Genomic DNA, 20,080 nt, shown 5'->3' on the forward strand with positions numbered 1-20,080 from the left:
TGAATTAATGAAAAGTAGCTAATGCTCAAAATACAATTAAATAAAAGCAAAGCAAGAATACAACAACGTGACTAAGCTAGAAAAAATAATGGCATTCCAATTTAAACATAGGTCTTGAATCGAAAATTCTGCAAAAAACTTGGAAAGAGAACACCACGAGGAGGCTTTAACTCGAGCAGCATCAAACAATCAAACCATGTCGTTGGTTTCTTTCAAACCAAATTTCAGAGAATGACTTTAACCACATTAGACCATGATATATAAGACTTAGGCTTCAGGGAGAAATTCAGAAGATTCCCGTACTAAGAGATGATGAATTAGGGAGTCGATTCAATTTCGTATATACTTAGAAGAACTCTTTCCTGACGAGGACATTCTAGTCAATAATTTAGAAAATCTGATGTTATTTTATTGAAGCGTCCAAAATAACATGTACTCTCTCAATATATCTCTTAGCAGTCAGCACGATGAGATCAAGTATACTATAAGATAATCTGTTATTCTTCTTGTTATCATATAATTTGTCCTTTAATGTCTAAAAATAAAAAATCAATCATACCAGGTAGGGCATGGACTAGAATATTAATAAATTCTTTTGTTCTTTTTGCCATGTACTAGAAAAAGCTGTCTGGTCCAATTTGGCTGCTTTCTCAGAGAAAGGGTATAAAGAAGCGTGGAGCTGATTTTAAATGCTCGTTGGAACTGTGACATTACTCCCATATTATAAAGGACGGGAAAACTGGATAAGGAAAAAGAAAAGATGTGAAAAGCAATCATATCATACCTCCCTCAGAACAAAAACATGATTTAGAACACATATAGGCTCCATATCATTCAGAACAGAGCATAGATTGGTCAACCTTTGCATTGCAGCTTCAAGCCTGTCAGAGGAAATGTTATAAGACTGACTTCATTTGATTGAATGATAAAATTAACAACGCATCAAAAGATGGTTTTTTTTCCCCTTCTTTTCCATAAGAAACACAGAGCATAGGAAACAGTAAAAACAGAGCATAAAATTTCTAGACAATATCATTCACCAAACTGAGCAAACTTTGAATCATGTATTACTAGCCAAAAAGAATCCGTTGCTAAACCACTTCACAGGTTAATATCTTTAATGCTACCCCAAAAGCAATAAAGTCTATCAAATTTATGTGGGTTTTTTTCTTTCTTTTCATGAATAACTGAACTTATATAGAAAATAAAAAATGAAGAATATACAATCATACAAACAAACAAACAAAAAAACCACAAAAGGGAGTCAAACTATACAAAGGGGCTCCAGTCAAGAAAATAAGACTTAAGAGGGTAATTAATTACAAAAGGGCTTTGGCACGCCCAATGAGAGACATAGAATGTAACAAGGGACCAAATGTTGTTAGAAGACCTCTCCCGCCCCCTGAAGATTCCATTATTTCTCTCTCAACCCAAAAACCCCACTGTGCCACAAAATTGCACATACTGTAAAATATTTATTGATTCCTTTCAAGTTAGGTCATCAGCGGATTGGAATATTTTTTTAAGACCACCAATTCCTTGAAAATTTTAAAACAAAGGAACAAGCCAAAGTTATAACAAAGAAAACAGCTTACATTTTGATTGAACCATTATTTTCAGGATAGCTTTCATAGCCAGGCAAGGGAAAACCAGCTGCTCCTTTTGGAGATTTAGTCAAAGGAATTGCAGCTCTCGAAGCATAATTTAGAAAAGAAGCTGCTTGCTCTGGCAGAAGCTGAAATTTCTTAAAGCATTAGGCTCAGGAATGATTATTTACAAAAATAAATGAAGAAAGAAATTTGATTAAGCAAATGATAATGGTGCCTCAAATGTTGGATATCACAATATACAAGTACCTGAATCTCTAGGGCACCAAATCCTCCTTCAGAGTCAAGGATATTAATTAATCCCTCCAAACCACCCATAATAGACTCAATTAGAGATTCTACATAGAGTACAGCGTCCCTGCCAATTCTGGTGACCTGCCATGCACTTCAAATCACAAATGCTTCTACGAAATATTTGATTGAGTATGCAATAAGGAAATGAAATCGTAGGTGGATATGAATATGAACCAAATAAAACTCCCCAAGATAATAATCATCATAAGGCTCATCCCATCACCACTACAAGATGTCTCTAAAGACATATTGTTAACATATACAGACAGATATCCATCTGGAAATGAGGAATAATCTAAGAATTCTCATTTTTAACACCCATTCTCTACTTTTAAGATATCAACATCAACAACCTTAAATGTTTCTATTACAAAAGAAACATCAACATCAACCTTCAATCCAACAAACCTTCAGTTAATCCTTCACAAGATTTTAAAACGGTGTTGTATATGTACATTAACATTTACCATATACTTCTCATTCCAGTTGAGAGGATTTGAAGGTGTATGGTACTGTTCCAAGTTCCAATGGCAAAGTAAAGAAACAAAGAAGGCCACGTTAGAGCAGGCACACATTGACTTACAGCAGTTCCCACACTTTCACCTTGGCCCCAAGTTGGGATCTTGGGAGGGGCTACTTTTAGGCCTCTCATTACACATAATAAGAAGACATAAGAAGTTGAGGGTAAGAATGGAAAATAAGGCAGCAAGAAGGGAAGTTGCTATCAGTTTTCGTTATGGAGAAAGTTGTATAAAGACCATAAAGTTTCATTCTAGAGAAGGCCAGAAGGTAGGGCTCTCAAATTAGATGCCCCAATCTTTCCTTCAGAAGTCTTCACATCATAATATTAAGCCATGTACACAACTGGCTTGCCATTCTTCTTCTGTGATCATGAAGCTGGTTCCCACCAAGTTGGGGGGACCGGAATTCAGCTTATATTCTGATGTGTATTTCATTTGGCATATCTATATAGTTGTAGAAGTGAGAAACCAAGCTTCCATTGAGGTAATATTACTCGGGGTCCTTGTCCCTTCAGATTTGAGAATTCATGGCTCAAAATTCCATCTTTTCATACTTTGGTGGAGGATTGGATTGGTGGAACCTTCACCCAATTACTGATTGGCCTGGTCATGGTTTCATGATGAAATTACAAGGACTGAAATCTGTTATTCATGAATGGAACACTAATCATCATAATGAAGCTTCAAATCTGCCCTCCCTTGTTGCTCAATCAACACATCTGGATGAGATGGAGGATAGAGCTCTACTAAATGAGGAACAGATTATTCGACAACGTTTGCTTCGTGATCAGATTGAAATTTTGACCGTTCAAGATCATATCTATCGGCAACAACAATGTAAGTTAAAATGGCTGCTTGACGGGGATGAAAATACCTGTTTCTTTCATAGAATTGTTGCTGCCCGCGGTGGTAAAAGTACGTGTTAGGTATCTGATTCCTACACTTCAGCAAACCCAACAAGATAGGACAAGAACAGACCAAGAGCTCTGATAGTGATATTATTGAAATAGAGAAAATATGCAGTAAACACAAAGTAGAAAAATAGAAAAGATAGTGAAGATCTCCTCACGGCAAACCAAGGAGGTGTGCAGCAAGAAATGAAAAAAGAAACACCTACCCAGCCAATTTGAGAGGGCTGGAATTCTCTCCTTCAAGAACTGCCTCAGCTTTGGCTCTCCTCAAAATTGTTCCCTGCCTTTGCCTTCATCACCCCTGCTTTTAAAGAGTCTTAGTGGTCCCCTCTTCTCTCTCCATTCTGTTATTTCCATTTTCCTCATTATTCCCTTCCTCTCTCCATACGGTTAGGCCCCTTTAATTCCCTATCCTTGGTGTAATTCCCCCTCTACCCCTCCTTTTATATGTATTAATAATGGGAGGTCTAACAGTACAATTACTGAAATTCTATCAAGGGGTGGTACTAGTTTAATAACTGCTCAAGATATTGAGGCTGAATTTCTTGATTTCTACTCATCTCTTTTTACTAAAGACAACTCAGCGATTTCTTCCAACCAACCTAGATTGGTGCCCAATTACCTTCTCGCAAGCTGCTGATTTAGAGCGCCCCTTTATTGAAGAGGAGGTATACTTAGCTATCTCCTCTCTTGGCACCAGTAAATCTCCTAGCCCTAATGGTTTTACTGCTGAATTTTTTAAATTCTTTTGGACCACTATTAAATCTGATATGATGCACCTGATTCATGATTTTTATACCTCTGGGGTTATATATGTTAAGTTGAATGAAACTATGTTTGCTTGATATCTAAGAAAGTGGATTCTAAATCTATTGACCAATTAGTCTCATCCCTTGTGCCTACAAAATCTTGGCTCGTGTCCTTTCAAATCGTCTTAAGATGGTTCTCTCTTCTATTGTAGCTAAAAATCAGCTTGCTTTCGTGGCTAACTGGAAAATTCTTGATGCTTCACTGATGGCTAATGAGCTCATTGAAGATTGGGATTTTCTAGACTTTGTGCTTGCGGTTAAAGGTTTGGTTTGTCTTTAGCGTCAATGGATCAGAGGTTATGCCATTAGTGCATATTACTCCATGATTATTGATGGTTTCCTCCATGGGAAGATTATTACATCTCGTGGTATCAGACAAGGAGATCCTCTTTCTCCCTTCTTATTTATTTTACTTGTTGATTGCCTGAGTCGTCTATTGATCATAGCTCCTCTTGGGTCTTACTGTTGCTCACCCTATTGGAAATTCAAATTTTTCTCTGAATCATTTACAATTTGCAAATGATACTCTATTGTTTTTCGTTGCTGATCGGCAGGCCATACAACACTTATTTGATATTGTTCGTATTTTTTAATGTGCTTCAAGTCTTCGAATTAATTCCACTAAGAGTGAGCTTCTTCGCATTCATGTATCTGACTCTAACAAAAAGGGGTCTCTGGCCAACTACTTACCTTGGGCTTCCATTGCGTGGCAATTCTAGCTTTGTGAAATTCTGGCATCCGGTGGTGGAGAGATTTCAACATGAACTTCATAATTGGAAGTGCGCATACATTTCAAAAGGTCATAGACACACGCTTATATAGGCTACTCTCTCAAATCTCCCTATTTATTATTTCTCTTAATTTAAGGCTCCTATGTCCATCATTAACTGCCTTGATAAGATGATTCAGGACTTCTTTTGGAAAGGTACCAGTGGTGATAGAGGTATGCATAATGTGAATTGGGTGATTTCTTAGCATCCTCAGCTTTTGGGTGGCCTTGGTATTAGAAATTTTCAGCATCGTAATTCTGCTCTTCTTGCGAAATAGACTTAACCTTTTTTATCTGAACGTGATATGTTATGGAGAAACCTTATTGTGGCTAAATATTATTCTTCTAAGTGTATTTGGCCAACTTCGATATATCGTGGTTCTTGTAAAGCTCCCTGAAGGTTTATTTGTCATTTTATTGATTTGATTGCCTTTCGTATTCGTCTTCAGATTGGTAATGGTATTTCTACTTCCTTTTAGCATGACTCCTGGCTTGATTGTGGTGTCCTTTCCACAACGTACCCGAGGCTTTACCATATCACTCAACAATCGGAGGCCGCTGTGGCTAATGTGTGGGTTCCATCCACTAATGCTGGGATTTAAGCCTAAGACGTCATCTTACAAAAATGGAAATTTTAGAATGGGCCTCTTTGTCCAATCATTTGCTTTCTATCAATATTTGATCCTCTCCTAACGTTTGGATATGGCTCCTTGATTCCTCTTTGACATTTACTATTAAATCTCTGATGGCTGATTTGGTAGGTACCATGGATTCAATTTTGTCTGATCTTTATTCAGTCATTTGGAAAGACAATTATCCAAAAAGGATTAAAAAATTTCTTTGGAAGCTTAGGTGGGGTGTCATTAATACTGCAAACCACTTACAGCGTCACATGTCTTATATGGCTCTTTCTCCTTCCTGGTGTCATGTGTTGTGATCAAGCTGAATCTCCGATCCACTTGTTTTTTCACTGTTCCTTTGCTGCTAATTTTGGGCTACTATTTTGCCTGCTTTTGGTTGGTCTTTCACATGCCCTAATTCTATTTCTGATGCATTAGCTTGCTTGTTGGTAGGTCATCCTTTTGATGGTACAAAGAAATTGATTTGGTTGGCTCTCTTGTATGATTTCTTTGGAGTTTATGGGGTGCAAGGAATAGACATCTTTTTCATGGATCTCTACCTTTAATCATTTCATGGACTCTGTATTATATATGGCTTTTTCCTGGTGTAAAACAAAGCACCGTTTTACTCAGTTTAGTCTATAGACCTTCTCCCATAACCTCTCAACCCCTAAAATTTCTACTATTCCTCTTGAGATAAATACCCCACAATACAGCAAAGAAAATATAGTAGTATTAAGGGTCAAGGACTGCCCTAATCCCAGAAGGGAGGATTTATAAGAAGGAAGATGTGTTTAACAATTACCTCTTCTGGAACAATTGGTGAAGCACACTCGGGAAAACTACTGGCAATGCCAAGCCATGCACAGCAATGTTGAGGTCGCCCTTCAGGTCCAAACATTGTATTTCTAAAGACCTTTCGAAAAATAGAGGCATATTCATTAGAAAATTATCAGTGCCTTTACAAATTAAGCATAACATTCAAACTATAACTCCAAATATATAGGTAATAAGAACCATACAGTTCTTGAAAACAAGAACTCACTGCTGTAAGGTGCTGGTGGTAGAAGTATAGTCTTTTAAGACTTCCGTGCTTTGATAATTGGGATTCTAGCTCGTCAACACATCTGCTATGATACAGAATATGAATATCAACATTTTGTGCTACAAGTGGCTGAATAATGTTCATCCCGTTACTTATTTCATTTTGTTCAACGTGATAAAAAGTTTTTCATTAAAATTGATGGAAGTACAAAAGACAGTGGCCTTAACGCCTAAGAGGCGCAATACGACTCCACTGAAGAAAGGGCCAGCTAAAAAATCATACAAGGCAGAAGCACAAAGAAAGAATGAAATACAAATAACTTCCAATTACCTTCATACAAGAATCATATCAGAACATACGAATACCCAAAGGTATTAAATTGAATGTAGAGCTCAACCTCCTGATCAAAAGGAATTTATACCAAAACTTCTCCAATTATGTTCTAGCCAAATCATATTTTTTACATGAGGCTCACACCTCACTGGGTTTTCTTTTCATATTTTCTGAATTTTTTAACAGAAGTTAAAAATATCCTTCAGAAATCTTCTCTTTTTCGTATAGTCACTTACAAAACCTCTAATATTTTAAAATATTCATTAATCCTTATATATATATAATATCTACATTTTTCTATTGGGTGCCAAAAAACCTGCTTTCTTTTTGTGCTTCACACTGACTCAAAAGGGTTATTACAATTTATTGTGCCTTGCATTTTATATTAAAAATAGTAAAAAGAATAAAGAATGTATTGTGGATGGATCTCTTTGGAACTTAAGGACACAATTGTACAACATATAGTACATATATTTTTCAAGGAAGGTCATGTGTCTGTCTCTTTGACCAAGGATATTTGGAGTCTTCCATTGTTCATGATCATACAGATTTTAGATACCTTCCAGTTCTGCAGCCTTATCACCATTTTTCCATTACTCCGATTTTTAGACAGGTTGTATTCTAGTTTCACAACTTATACTCCATAAAGCATAAAATAGGATAAGTTAATACTTTTAACTTTAACCTAACTATAACTCCATTCTTTAGAATGAAGATTGAATATTATCGATGAGACATGATAGCACACAAAATACGTTATTTTTAGGCTGTAGTTTTAGCTAGTTTTTGGATTAAAATCAATACTTTCACGAGTTTAATTGTTTATATTATAGCATAGGATTCGAGCAATTTGAGCAATAATGATTATTTGCACAAAAAATATGGATAAATTGAGCTAAAAAGACATATAAGAGAGTGTTGTAAGAAGAATTCCCAAGTGGATTGGGTCAATGATATACACAACGTCTTGCTGAAAAATGCAAGCACCCAAGTCATTAGACCCGATAGGGTATTGTCGAGACGTTGCCTATAGCGATGAGGCATTAGGAATGTTGATACAAAATCAAGGTTGAGGCACACGTGTGTTTTCTGAGGGAAATTCCTGACTTTTTATAGACAGCATCGAGACGTTGCTAAGGGTCTTCTATATATTCTTATTTTTCTGTTGAATTTGTGGAGGCCAATTGAAGAGGAAAAAATCCTGCTCAATTTATGCTCAATTCAGAAGATTTAAAGAGTATTCTTGAAAGCCAAGGAATGGAATCAAGACTCAAGATTGCAGACTCCATAATGGCAACGAGCTTGGTACGTTTCGTTTAGGGTTCTTTTTCCCCTTTTTAATTTAGTAGTCTTTTAACTTTGTAGGGAAGTTTTTGTTTGTGATATTGAATGAAGAAACTCTATTTTAGAGATTTGATGTATTGTTTTAGACGTTTCCATTTCTTGATTTAATTAATAAGTTATTTCAAATTGCAACAATTCATTCATGTGTTTGTATGCTTAATGCTTTTAATTTCTTGATCAAAGATTAACTTCTTAGTTCTTACTTTGTTTAAGTTTTAGCTCAAGAGGGTGAAATTTAGATTAGAACAACAAATGCATGATTGTAAGTAAAATGTTGCACAGAAGTGGTGATTTTCTAGTAGAAGTTGTTAATTACTTTACTAAAGAGAGTCCTGAGTTCCTATAGTGACAGATAGGAACGGTCTACTTGAAGTGACAGATGGGAGAGATCAAGGATACTATTAAGAATTGCTAACAAAAACTTTGTTAATGCCTTGCTTGTTCGTAGGAAATAGACTAGGAGGTTGATTTTACAAATCAGTGGGAGAATTAACTAGCTTGGGAGAAAAAGTTAATAACAATAATAACATCTTCTTGGCTTATGTTTATTGCATTATAAAAGTAGTCTATTTAATTGATTTAGTTTATTGTTGAATGCATAAAATCACTTTTCTAAGGCATCTTTTCTAATTGTCACCTTAACTTAGGAGTATGAGTAGTTCTAGTTTAATCAAACTTTTCTGTTAGGCTCTCTAGATAAAATAAAGGGTTAGTAACTACGGTACGTCAGATTAGAAAGCCAATCCTAAGGACAATACTCAAACACAGTTCACTATGTCAAAACTTGACACTATGTGCAGTTTTGTATGCTGTAAAAAAAATCACGCAACAAGACACTCTTAAGAAAGATACTATCATGCAAGAAATTGAACATATCAAATGTTAGATTAGATTACTCAAAGTTCAATAGAATTTTGATCAACGAAACTCAAACAATGGTGCGGTTACAAGCCAGTTACAATTCAGAGTTATAGGTAGATAGAGAACCTGGACCAATTATATGCAGCATTTCCTTCGGATAATAAGCCCTCTTTCCCAGTGGAAACAGTTGCCTTCTCCAAGTGTCTAATGTTAATAGAAGACCGAGAAGATGTGACAATCATCAATACTGACAGCCAATCCTTCCGAAAATCCTATCAATGGAGAGAACAACCATTTCAAAATCTGCTTGCACATAAGAATGATAAATATCTGCTAGCACATAAGAATGATGAATATTGAACAAGCACTGTAGACACAAAAAATATTCAACTTAAATTACCTTAATTGTATATACCATACGTCTGGTTAATCTTATTGGCTTCTTTAAAATTATTTTTTTTTTCTTTAGAACACTTGGAAGGTTCAAACCAATAGAAATAGTGATACTCCAAAGTTAAAATAATTTAACCTCTTAGACATTAAACTAATTGTTTTTCCTATTCAATACAATTAGCAAAATGTTTTAAGGAGAAAAACTCATAGAAAATTCAACAGAAAAATGGTGGCTAAGAGAAATAAGAACAATTTACGGAGGAAATGCAAGGAGTGGAGCTATTGAGGCTTTGCTGCCTTTTTTGGAACAGGCTGCATCAAAATGCTCCTTTTGATTATTCTATTAACAAAGCGCACAGCCACTTATGTTTCTTAAAAATAAAAATAAAATCCAGCACTTACCAAATAACCAACCAAATAAGGTCTGTAATATTAGGAAAAAAATGTCTAGAAACTCCATCTTTTTTATGATTACTACAATATGTACGAATAAAGTTCAGATGCTGTTTCCAAGATTCCTTACTGAGAGATCACATGTAAGTGTAGATATGTTTTCACCCTGGGGTTTAGGTATGCTTTCAAGGTGAAGAACAATTTGCTGAAAAAGTCCCTTTAAACTGGCATCTAAGTCAAGAGCCACCATCCCAGGAGTGCCCAACAAAAACCGAATTCTACCAGCACAAGAAGAAAGATATGATAATGCATAACCTCGAATTGCTGCACACAAACATATATAAATTTGTCAAAAAAAAAAAAAAAAAAATACACATTAGAGCGCTTATATTATTGGTAGCTATTTGTTTGTGTATCTATCTTAAGAGTATCTAGACCTGCTTACTAACTCTTTCCAAGACAACCACCTCACCTTCAATCATTAGGATTTTAATATCTTACATAGGTGACCACCTAGAGATTGAAACCATTCTACGTGTTACTAGAATTACAACCTATTCGAGAACTTAGTTCTCCCCAAAGACCATTTCTATAATATATCTATTGTCTGATTCTCTACCTCCATTTACTCAACTCAAACAAACTTGTTATCTAATAAATAATATATCTCAAATATTCTAATTTTTAATAATCCCAACATATTCTTAGATAGATTTAATCATCTTTAAGTCCATTTTTCCTTTACCAATGGATTTGAATATTAGTTTGATTGGTGAAATTCAGTAGGTGACTATTACAATTGAAATGAATGAAAAATAAGTGGAATCCTACCATTGTAATTCAAAACTATTTTTTGTTTCTTAGAACAAAAAATGTAAGAACATGCTTGGTTAATTGTGATACCGCCAACACCATATTCGAATGTCACTCACCTCAAAGGTGTAAGCTGCTTATTCCTTCTTAACATTTATTTATGAACAGTAGGAAAATCAATTTAACCACAACAGCTATATTTGGTACATATTATGTGGAGAGTAATACATTTTGTTCACAATAATCTATGACTTAAAATAGCTGTTCAGATGCATAATGCATTGACCCACCTGCAATATACTTGCGTACTAAACAACAAAGGCGATCCATTCCATCTATCAAGAATCCAATAGTTGGATCACTAGGATCCTGCAAACAAAATTTAGTTGAAATCAAACACTTGACATTTTGGTAGAGGAATTTTACAGGGTTGAAGCACTTTACTATGTCCACTGGTATAGTCCTGGCAGTTTTGGATCTTGAGGATGCAATTCCCACATGTTGAAAATACCAGGTCACTTCAGATTGTGCTAAAGCCAATGCAGAATACACCATCTGTCATAAATATTGATATTAGCGAAACACGTAAGAATTAATGCATCAGTATGTTTTGAAGTACCAGTCAAATCTGGATTAAGTGGTGTGTAGTGCTATTTAAGTGAAAATGGTCCACAAATAAGAAGGTTCTTTTTTCATTATGAGATTGCAGAAAGTTTCAAATATGAAAATATATAACATGGCTGGAAGGAAGCACTAAGGAGCTGTTTGTTTCAAGAGTTAAGCTTAGATGGGTTAGGCTCCCAAGCCCAGTCCTTGTTTGGAGGATGGGCTTAGGAAGTCCAGGCATCCTAAAACCAAACCTACCCGTAGGTTATCTTAATTTATATTTTTTAATTACTCCTTCTCTCTCGTCCCTTATCTCATTCTTTGGTTTTTTTTTTTTTTAAGTTATTATCATTATTATTTATATTATTATTATAGGTTTCTTTTGTATTTTTGGGATCAATTGTCAATGTATTCTAAAATGAACGACACTTGGGCTTGAGAACCACAGTTTGGTTACTAGTGCACTCTGTGCGAGGTACACTATATAACAATAATGTTTTTGGTTAATTTAATACAAAGCCATGCCCTTAATTTTTGTCTGTCAATTTAACTTGAAGACATTTTAGAATGAGTTTTTAACTTATCCAAAAAAAGGGAGAAGAATACCTGAATATTAGGGGCCAATAAACTCGGTTGATCAGTGAAGAATATCACCATTCTTCCTATCTCCTGCTTGAGAAATATTCTCCTCTCATGATGTATGGCATCACAAGACACTATTGCTTGTTCCTGGATCTCACTGTAATGCACAAGGAATTATTGCATCATCAGCTTCATGATGATTTTGCAACAAACATGAAAGGGGGAGGGGGAGGGGGAGGGCATGGGGGGTAAAAGAAGTAAATACACATCCAAACAATTCAAAACTCATCGAGGAATGTATGAAGACAAGATCAGGGAAATTTTTCAGCATAAAAATATATAATAATAATTAATTAATTAAGGTTTTTCGATTTCCCATCAAGAATGGACCTCCGGATAAGGTCTACTATTTATTCAAACCTGCCTGAATAAGGCTTACTATTTTTCAAACAAAACACTCCCATGAATTAAACTTACAAAACACACATGAATGGGTTCCCTAACATTAACAGATTAACTTCTACACAATCTTACACAGTTTACTATGCTAGGCACTTTACTACCCATCTCCTATCCAGAACCATCAAGCAAACCACATTATTCAAACGTGTGGCTGATGTTTGTTTATTGATCAATACCAAATAATGAAGGAATTCTTTTTATTTATTTCTCTCTTTTTTTTTTTTTTTTTTAAGAAAGAGATAATGAAGGAATTCTACTACAACCCTCCAAGAAAGTTTGCTTGAACTTCTTAACAAATTAGCATGCACATAATGAGCTCTAGCAGAGCACAATTAATGCATATGATTGTATATAAAAAGGGAAAAATTACCTTTTTAGTCCTTGAGTTTTTAGTATTAGATACATTTGGTCCCTAAGTTTTTAAAATGGACCCTTTCTTTTTGTAGGAAACAAACAGATATATTCCAACACAACAAAAGAACACAGCCTAAGGACAATGGGTTGAGAGAACCCCTTCCTAGAAGACTAATACAAGAGAGCCTTCCAATTGTTAAAAATCATCAAACGGCTGTAATTACAAAAGAATTTGGTGTAGTTTGTGCACCACCAAGAGGTTGTATATTGAACAAAAGTCCAAAAAGAATCAAAAGAAGCAAACTTGTCTTAAAAAATTTTACTATTTCTTTCTTTCCAAAAGGCACCATAAGAGAGACCGAGTAGCGTATCTCCAAAGAATCTCTCCTTAGTTTTTGAAAATAGGTTTAAATGATCCCTTATTACTAACAGTGTTGGAATGTCTTGAACTTATTATATGGCGCCTCGTATGATCAAGTATGGGTTTAGACAAGTGCACTATATAAACTCTCTAATCTTAGAGGCGCTATTCATTCTGTAATTCTGTAACACTCTCTAATAAAATTATTCTCCCTTCATCCCGTGGACGTAGTTAACACATTGTTAGTGAACCATGTAAATTTGTGTGTTGATCTTCTCTATTCTTTTACATTTTTTGTATTCTTTACGTATTGATTTCGTAACAAACAGTACTGTTAAATACTAACAGATAGACCATTAGACTTTTTTAATTGCATATATAGTTTGATGATTATGCTAAAGTGACTTGATGTAGCCTAAGTAGCCTCAAGGAGAGAAATCTCCAAGAACCAAGATTGTGAATCTTTTATTAGAATGAATAATGTGTTTGATACAAGAGGGGAAGATTCCTATTTATAGAGTTTTATTACAAGTGGGGGTAAAAAGGGAATTAACCTAGAATATTACCTAATTACCCAATTAACCTATTCTTCTTACATCATTCTACCCCTCCAAAAAGAAAACTCGTCCTCGAGTTTTAAAAAGAAAAATTTTATGAAGCAAACAAGGAACGAAATAAACTTGTTCAACGGAATATGACCAAACCAACCTCCTACGTTTTGAACAAAAATATTATGATCAAAGGGATAAAGTTGGGACAAAAAATTCAATATTGCCACCAAAATGAACTTCTCCATCGGCCATAAACCCAAAAAGATGTTTCCTTCAAGCTCATTCAAAACCGTATTCAAAGGACCAATCACTAAAAAATTACCTTCCAAAGAGAATCGTTCAAGAATCACGTCTTCTTTATCATTTGCTTCAAGTTCTTCAACAGTTTGGTGATCCATCCATTTCCAACGCAATCAATGTGTCGTTGTTCTTACTCGATTCCCACATGTTCAATCTTTTTTTAGCGGTTTCCCTAGAGATCTTTAGGACTACTAAGGTGAAAAGACAGGATGTATTCCGACGATCCCTAGGCGTGGGTCTGTACTTTCCCCTATTAGAGAAGGGGGAGGTGGAGTGGCTTGCTACTTTCAATCATCAAAGGAAAATGGAGCAGGCATCAGGAGAAGACTTCACTACAACACTAACTACTTGGAAGGGAAGTCCTGTGGGAACAGTTATACAAGAACATGAGCAATCTAGTATAAGAAGCCAATTTTCTTACTCAGCGGGAAGGTAAATGTTGGACTTTTTCTCCCTCTCAAAAGAAGGTTTATTTCAGCTATATATAGAAAAATAACAATCACATTCGGCGAAGCCTCACATCCTATTCTTGTTGTGTTGCCTTAGACCAGGGAAGATTAGTTTCTGGTCGGTGTTCAATACTTCTTTTCCATCATCTTCGTTGGATTTTTCTTCTTCACTTGAAACTATTTCCAAAGCAACATCTTCAAATTCTTGTTTTTCTTCAATTTTATCTTCAAGATTTTCTATTTGAAAATTTCCAAACCATGATTCCTTTATTTTTTCTTCGGTATATGAAATCAATCCGTTCTTGAACTCTTGTAAATGAATTGATAGTTGATCAATATGTTGAGTCATTTTTCCCAATGAACATTGGATTTCTTTTGTTGTTTTCTTTATTTCCTCCAATGCTACGGGATCAATGTAGTCATTTTGTTGGAATCTTGAATATGTTTTAATCTCATAGTGGGTATAGGACTCATCCACTGATTTTCTTGATCGTGTTTCATAACCAAAAGAATGACTTTGAGTCTTGAACATTCTTTTTGGGCTGTAAAAATCCATTCTTGATGATTCTTTAATTCATCTAACTCCCAATCTTTACGTTGATTTCTTGAAACATGGGTTTGATTGGATCATTGGACCATTTTTCGATTTTGTTGCCTTCTTATTCCCTCCCAAATTGCCTTAGAAACATTATTGGAGTCACTAGAATCACTAGAATCAAATTTCCAATGTGGATAATGATAGGTTTTTTGAGAAAATCGAGCATGGGCAAAATTAATATGTTGGAATTCTTCTTTCGAATCACTTGAGTCAGAATTCGGAAGTAAATTTGATTTTCTTGCCCATACTAACTGCTGATTTTTTTTCTTGGATGTCCTCTTTGATATATAATAGTCCATTCTTGCAAAATCTTGATAAATCTTTGGTTTCTTCTTTCTTTCTTGGAATTTCAAGGGTTCTCCCTAATTAGATGGGAGTTGTTCGGCAAGGAGTACAACTCACAAAGCTCCCTATTGTGATCGACATCACCATGAGCTTCCCGGACTTCCACCAGCAGCAGCCAATGTTGGCCCAAACGGATGCTCTGATACCAAATTGATGTAGCCTAAAGAAGATACAAGGAGAATTCTCTCCAAGAATCAAGATTGTAAATATTTTATTAGAATGAATAATGTATTTGATACAAGAGGGGAAGAGGCTCCTATTTATAGAGTTTTATTACAAGTTGGGGTAAAAAGGGAATCAATCTAGAATATTACCTAATTACCCAATTAATCCCTATTCTTCTTACATCAAGGCTGCTGACTAGGCTTTTATTTAAATTAATAAAAAAAAAAAAATAAACATCACAATTTAGCCCTAACTTATGCAAATAGCACAAATCATACAGCAAAATTGAAAAACCCTTTTCTTTGCTCACAAATCACAAAAAAACTCACAAACTCACTTGATCTCTTCGCCGAGCAAGTAATCTACTGAAGAAGGTAAATGAATTGATTCTAAATTAATCTACTCTATTAACTTAGGAAGAGGAAACTCATCTTCAGTCGGTCACCATTTTTTTCTTTCTCCAAGGAAGTGCATCTCAGTAGAAATCTTCAACTTTGGGTTCACCAGAAGCTACTTTCCAAGAAATGTCTAACGACATTTTGAAGAGAGATAAGGGAAAACTATGTCAGTTCAATTGGTCACGAGAGTGATATATTTATAAAATTGTTCTTCCACTACTCGGCTAACTGCTCCAATCCCATCAAAAACAGAAACAAACACCCAAAATACAATCAATGTGGCAGAAAACTTCAGAGAAAAGGAGTGTGATTTACAGCAGAGAAGAAGGATTCTGAGATTTTGTGTGATTTGACAGTGTTTTAAAAAGCCCTCTCGGGCACGCCCCGACTCAAGGCGTAGGTCTAGCGCCTCGCCTTTAAGGCGCACCTTTTTGTAAAGCCCCAAGGCTTAAAGCCCTGGCCTTGGGTATTTTTCATTATTTTTTAAAAAAATAGCAATGATTAAGGTTTTTTTTCTTTATTCCCTAAAAAGATCAAATTTACTAAGCCTAAATGTAAAATTTCTTGTGTTTAGGGGTCTTTTTTTTCATCACTTCAACTATGCTTTCTCTTCTTATTGTAATAATTTTATATATAGTGCACCTCAAAAAAAAAATTCCGCTTTTTTTTGCGTCCTGCGCTTAAGCCCCAGAAGATTATTGCGCTTTATTGCGCCTTGAACTTTAAAAAGCACTTCATTTGTGTAAGTTGGGTCTTTTATGAATTTAGGGTTAAATTGTGATGTTTAATTTTTTTTATTATTATTAATTTAAATCAAAGACCAGCCAGCAGTAGTATAATCATAGAACCACATGTACAATTAAAAAAAATCTAGTCACCTCTCTGTTAGAATTTAACAGTTCCTTAGTACCGATGGACCACTTAAGCCTATTTTCAAAAACTGAGGGACTAAAAGAATCCATTTTAAGAACTTAGGGATCAAATGCACCTACTAATAAAAACTTGAGGATTAAAAAGGTAATATTCCCTATAAAAAAGGGCATTTTCTAGAAAAGGGGAACTGCAGGTAGCGACTGATAATGATATCCTACCAACGTGATTCTCATGTACTAGTGTTAGAGTAAAAGTTAGAAATTCAAAAGAGGGGGGGAGCCCTACAAGAAAGGATGATTACGTGTTGAAACAGTACAAAATATGAGACTTTCTTTTTACCTGATCATTTTTTCAACCTGTTTGGCAACACTATACTCCAGATCTGCTTCTTTCTGCTTTGTACGCCCAGATTTCGCCATCTTCTTTGATTCTAATACTCTTGGTAAAACATATAACTGATAATCCTCGTGTAGATGTATGAACTACATGTAAATAGAACCAACGATGAGACAGAAATGAATTTTAAAAAAATATTTAAAATACGGGCTTCCAAAGTTTATTCTCTAACCTCATCTCGAAATAATGAAAGAATTAAGTTTTCCTTCAGTACGACCTGAAATGTTAGGATGGAGGATGAGAGAGAAGAGAACAAAATCCATAAGAAATCATTGAAATATATATGATGCCGAGCTTTTCTTGTTCATTGAAATAATGATAATGATTTAGTAATAAGACATAAAAGAAATAAAAAAGTTCGCTCTCATCCCCACGAAAGTGAAAACAATTCTATAGAGAAGGGGAAGTAAGCAACAGAAGGGAGGGATGACAAGCACAAAACTATAATATGAAAATGGCGAAAACCTCTCCAAGTAGCTTGTACCAAGAAGCCAACAAACAAGGTACTAAAATATTTGAGACTCAACAATGTGTTGGAATAATCAAGAAACAGATATCTTTCCACAGGTTGATAAACTCCACCAGAATGCTAAGGCTTTTCTACTATTACGTACAAAGAAAGGAATAGGATGCCATTAAGATAAGAAATTCCAACTTCTGAATCACAGCACAAAGTTTGATCTTCATGTCATTTGCTTTCTTCTGCCAAGATCTAACAAAAGTGAATGCCTTTTCTAGGAGAAATTATTCGAGAATGCCATAATGTGGCAGGTAGTTCCGCATTGTTGGATGTATGAGAAAGAAACTATAAAAGTACCTTGAAATTATATCGAGTGTTACAGGAAAATGCAGATTTTCAAATTCATATCCAACTATTATTATGAGGCAGCCACATTAGCGGCTTCATACAATAAAATTTCCTTTTTGAGAGACCCCTGTAACGAAAAAGCTCCTTTTGGTTTCCCATCAATGACAACAGAGAAATCTAAGACTAGAAATACAACCCCACATCCACCATTTCCAAATAATCTAAAACTCCGAACCTACCTCATTACTGTGGCCTTTATGTGGACTATTGGAAGACTACCTCTTCCTTTGTTTTTCCAAGACTCCATCATCACCCATCAACTGCTTTCTTGGCCACAACTAGAGTCAATAATTTGTGCAATAATGGTAAAAGTAGCCTGAGATATGAAGATATGGAAACAGCACAATTTTCAAGCTCTTCACCAAAGACTTCGGCAACGATCATATGGACTCAAATTGTGAGACTAATTAATGCATCAATGAAAAGTTCTTGTTTCTATTTTCTTAAAAGAAAACCTAGGGACTTCTAGAGCATTAGCTTTCTTTGAAATAAAAGTAATAGTCTCATTCATAGTTCTGCTCACAGTACCTTTATGAAATAAGTCCCTGTACCTCTCCATGACCATGATACCTCCTTTTTGTGGGAAAAAAAGGTATTAAATAGTTCACTCCATAAAAGTTTTTGCCCAGAGATAACATGAACAGGGGGTCCAAGTCACTGGGGAGGATTTTAAATCATAGTGCCTAAAATTGTGAAGAGTCGATCCAGTAAATTTACCCAAATATAAGCAACTGGAGATGACATCAAATTAGTACCGACATGATGCATGAACCAAAAAATATCAACTACAATAGATAGGAGTAGGACATGAATATATTTTTAGTTCACATGAAAACTAAGCAATAAGGAAGGGACTTATAATTTAGACGCAAGTACCAGAGCAATGTCAATGCTGGTTACACGAAGCAGCTCATCAGGGCAAACAAGATACCCAAACAATACCCATTCCCGATAGGAGGTGACATTTGCAAGATCTTGTGCTCTCTGCACAGGAAGTGGAGGAATAAATTACAAGAGTAAACAATAAACAAAACACTACTTCAAGAGGTTTCTAATTAGCAGTAATTAGAAATAGAAAAATTATCCAAAGAGAGGTTTACCATTGGATGAGCAGAGTTCGTAAGTATGTCCGGGTATCGAGGGTGGTATGGACTTAGAAATCCTTCATTTCTAAGTTTTCTTGTATCTGTTGACAGAAAAATAATAGGACCCACGGCCTCTAAGACCTGAAATGGCAAACTAAGGATTGCATTACAACTCTTCACAAGTTACAAACTTTTCATTCAATACCGAAATGAACAGAGAAGAAGAAAGCATCAGAACAAGTCATACTTATTCCCAAAGATGCAAGATTTACTCAGTAAAAATAAATCATGAACGTTTATTTGTATAAAATTTAGCTAAAAACCATTTAGTGCAATCATCTCAAAATTATAGAAGAAAAGCAGAGAAAACTTGCTTCAGTCTTGAAAATTGAATAGGGTTATAGTTGGTCAGATCGTTTTGGTCTGGTTTGTCTCATTGATTCTTCAGGGTGCTTTCTATCCAAGCTTTTGATTTAGCTTGTATTCATCTTCAGTCGTAATAGTCTCTTATTTCTTTCCTTATTTCCTTGGAAATTTTGTATTTTGGAACATTGGTTTCTTTTCATTTTATCAATAAAAAGTCTTTGTTTCCTTTTCAAAAATAATAATAATAATAATAATAATAACAAAATAACTATTACAGATAAATATCTTTTCTTTTCCATATTCCTTTTCCTTGTTATTATATAAGTTGAGACTACTATTAAAGCTTGGCTGCAAGAATTTACAACACCATTTCGATCATTTTCAAATCTTCTAGAGTTAGAACTATAAAACTTTGAGGACCAAGGGGAACTATTTCTCAAACCTCATCGACTAAGAAAAAGTATTTCTCCTTTCTTTAGTTTGCTTGGTAAGATGTCTACTATATGTTTGCACCACTTCCATCTTTCTCAAATTTTATATATAGAGTTTTGGGTAAATTACAAGTTTGGTCTCACAAGACACAACTTTGATGATTGTATTTAATAAGA

At 35.0% G+C, this 20,080-nt stretch overlaps 1 protein-coding gene across 6 annotated transcripts in view; it reads right to left on the reverse strand.

Annotated features, from left to right (window-relative positions):
- The window catches only part of GRL (transcription activator), a 28,268-nt gene that overhangs the window by 3,022 nt on the left and 5,166 nt on the right, over positions 1-20,080 (reverse strand). For all 6 annotated transcript variants that reach the window (XR_016531208.1, XR_016531209.1, XM_039038426.2 and 3 more), the window contains 14 exons: positions 19,122-19,247; positions 18,898-19,005; positions 17,326-17,370; positions 17,097-17,239; positions 11,926-12,058; positions 11,158-11,268; positions 11,004-11,082; positions 10,031-10,224; positions 9,241-9,386; positions 6,577-6,658; positions 6,337-6,447; positions 1,857-1,982; positions 1,596-1,735; positions 785-881 (listed from right to left, as the gene is read on the reverse strand). Coding sequence is in view for 4 of the 6 variants with exons in the window: in XM_039038426.2 (XP_038894354.1) it covers positions 785-881; positions 1,596-1,735; positions 1,857-1,982; positions 6,337-6,447; positions 6,577-6,658; positions 9,241-9,386; positions 10,031-10,224; positions 11,004-11,082; positions 11,158-11,268; positions 11,926-12,058; positions 17,097-17,239; positions 17,326-17,370; positions 18,898-19,005; positions 19,122-19,247 (1,641 nt within the window). In the remaining 2 variants the exon portion in view is untranslated. The remainder of the gene's footprint in view (positions 1-784; positions 882-1,595; positions 1,736-1,856; positions 1,983-6,336; positions 6,448-6,576; positions 6,659-9,240; positions 9,387-10,030; positions 10,225-11,003; positions 11,083-11,157; positions 11,269-11,925; positions 12,059-17,096; positions 17,240-17,325; positions 17,371-18,897; positions 19,006-19,121; positions 19,248-20,080) is intronic.

Source organism: Benincasa hispida, chromosome 8 (genome assembly GCF_027475165.1).
Source record: "Benincasa hispida cultivar pf3 chromosome 8, pf3_genome.v1.1, whole genome shotgun sequence".
NCBI lineage: Eukaryota > Viridiplantae > Streptophyta > Magnoliopsida > Cucurbitales > Cucurbitaceae > Benincasa > Benincasa hispida.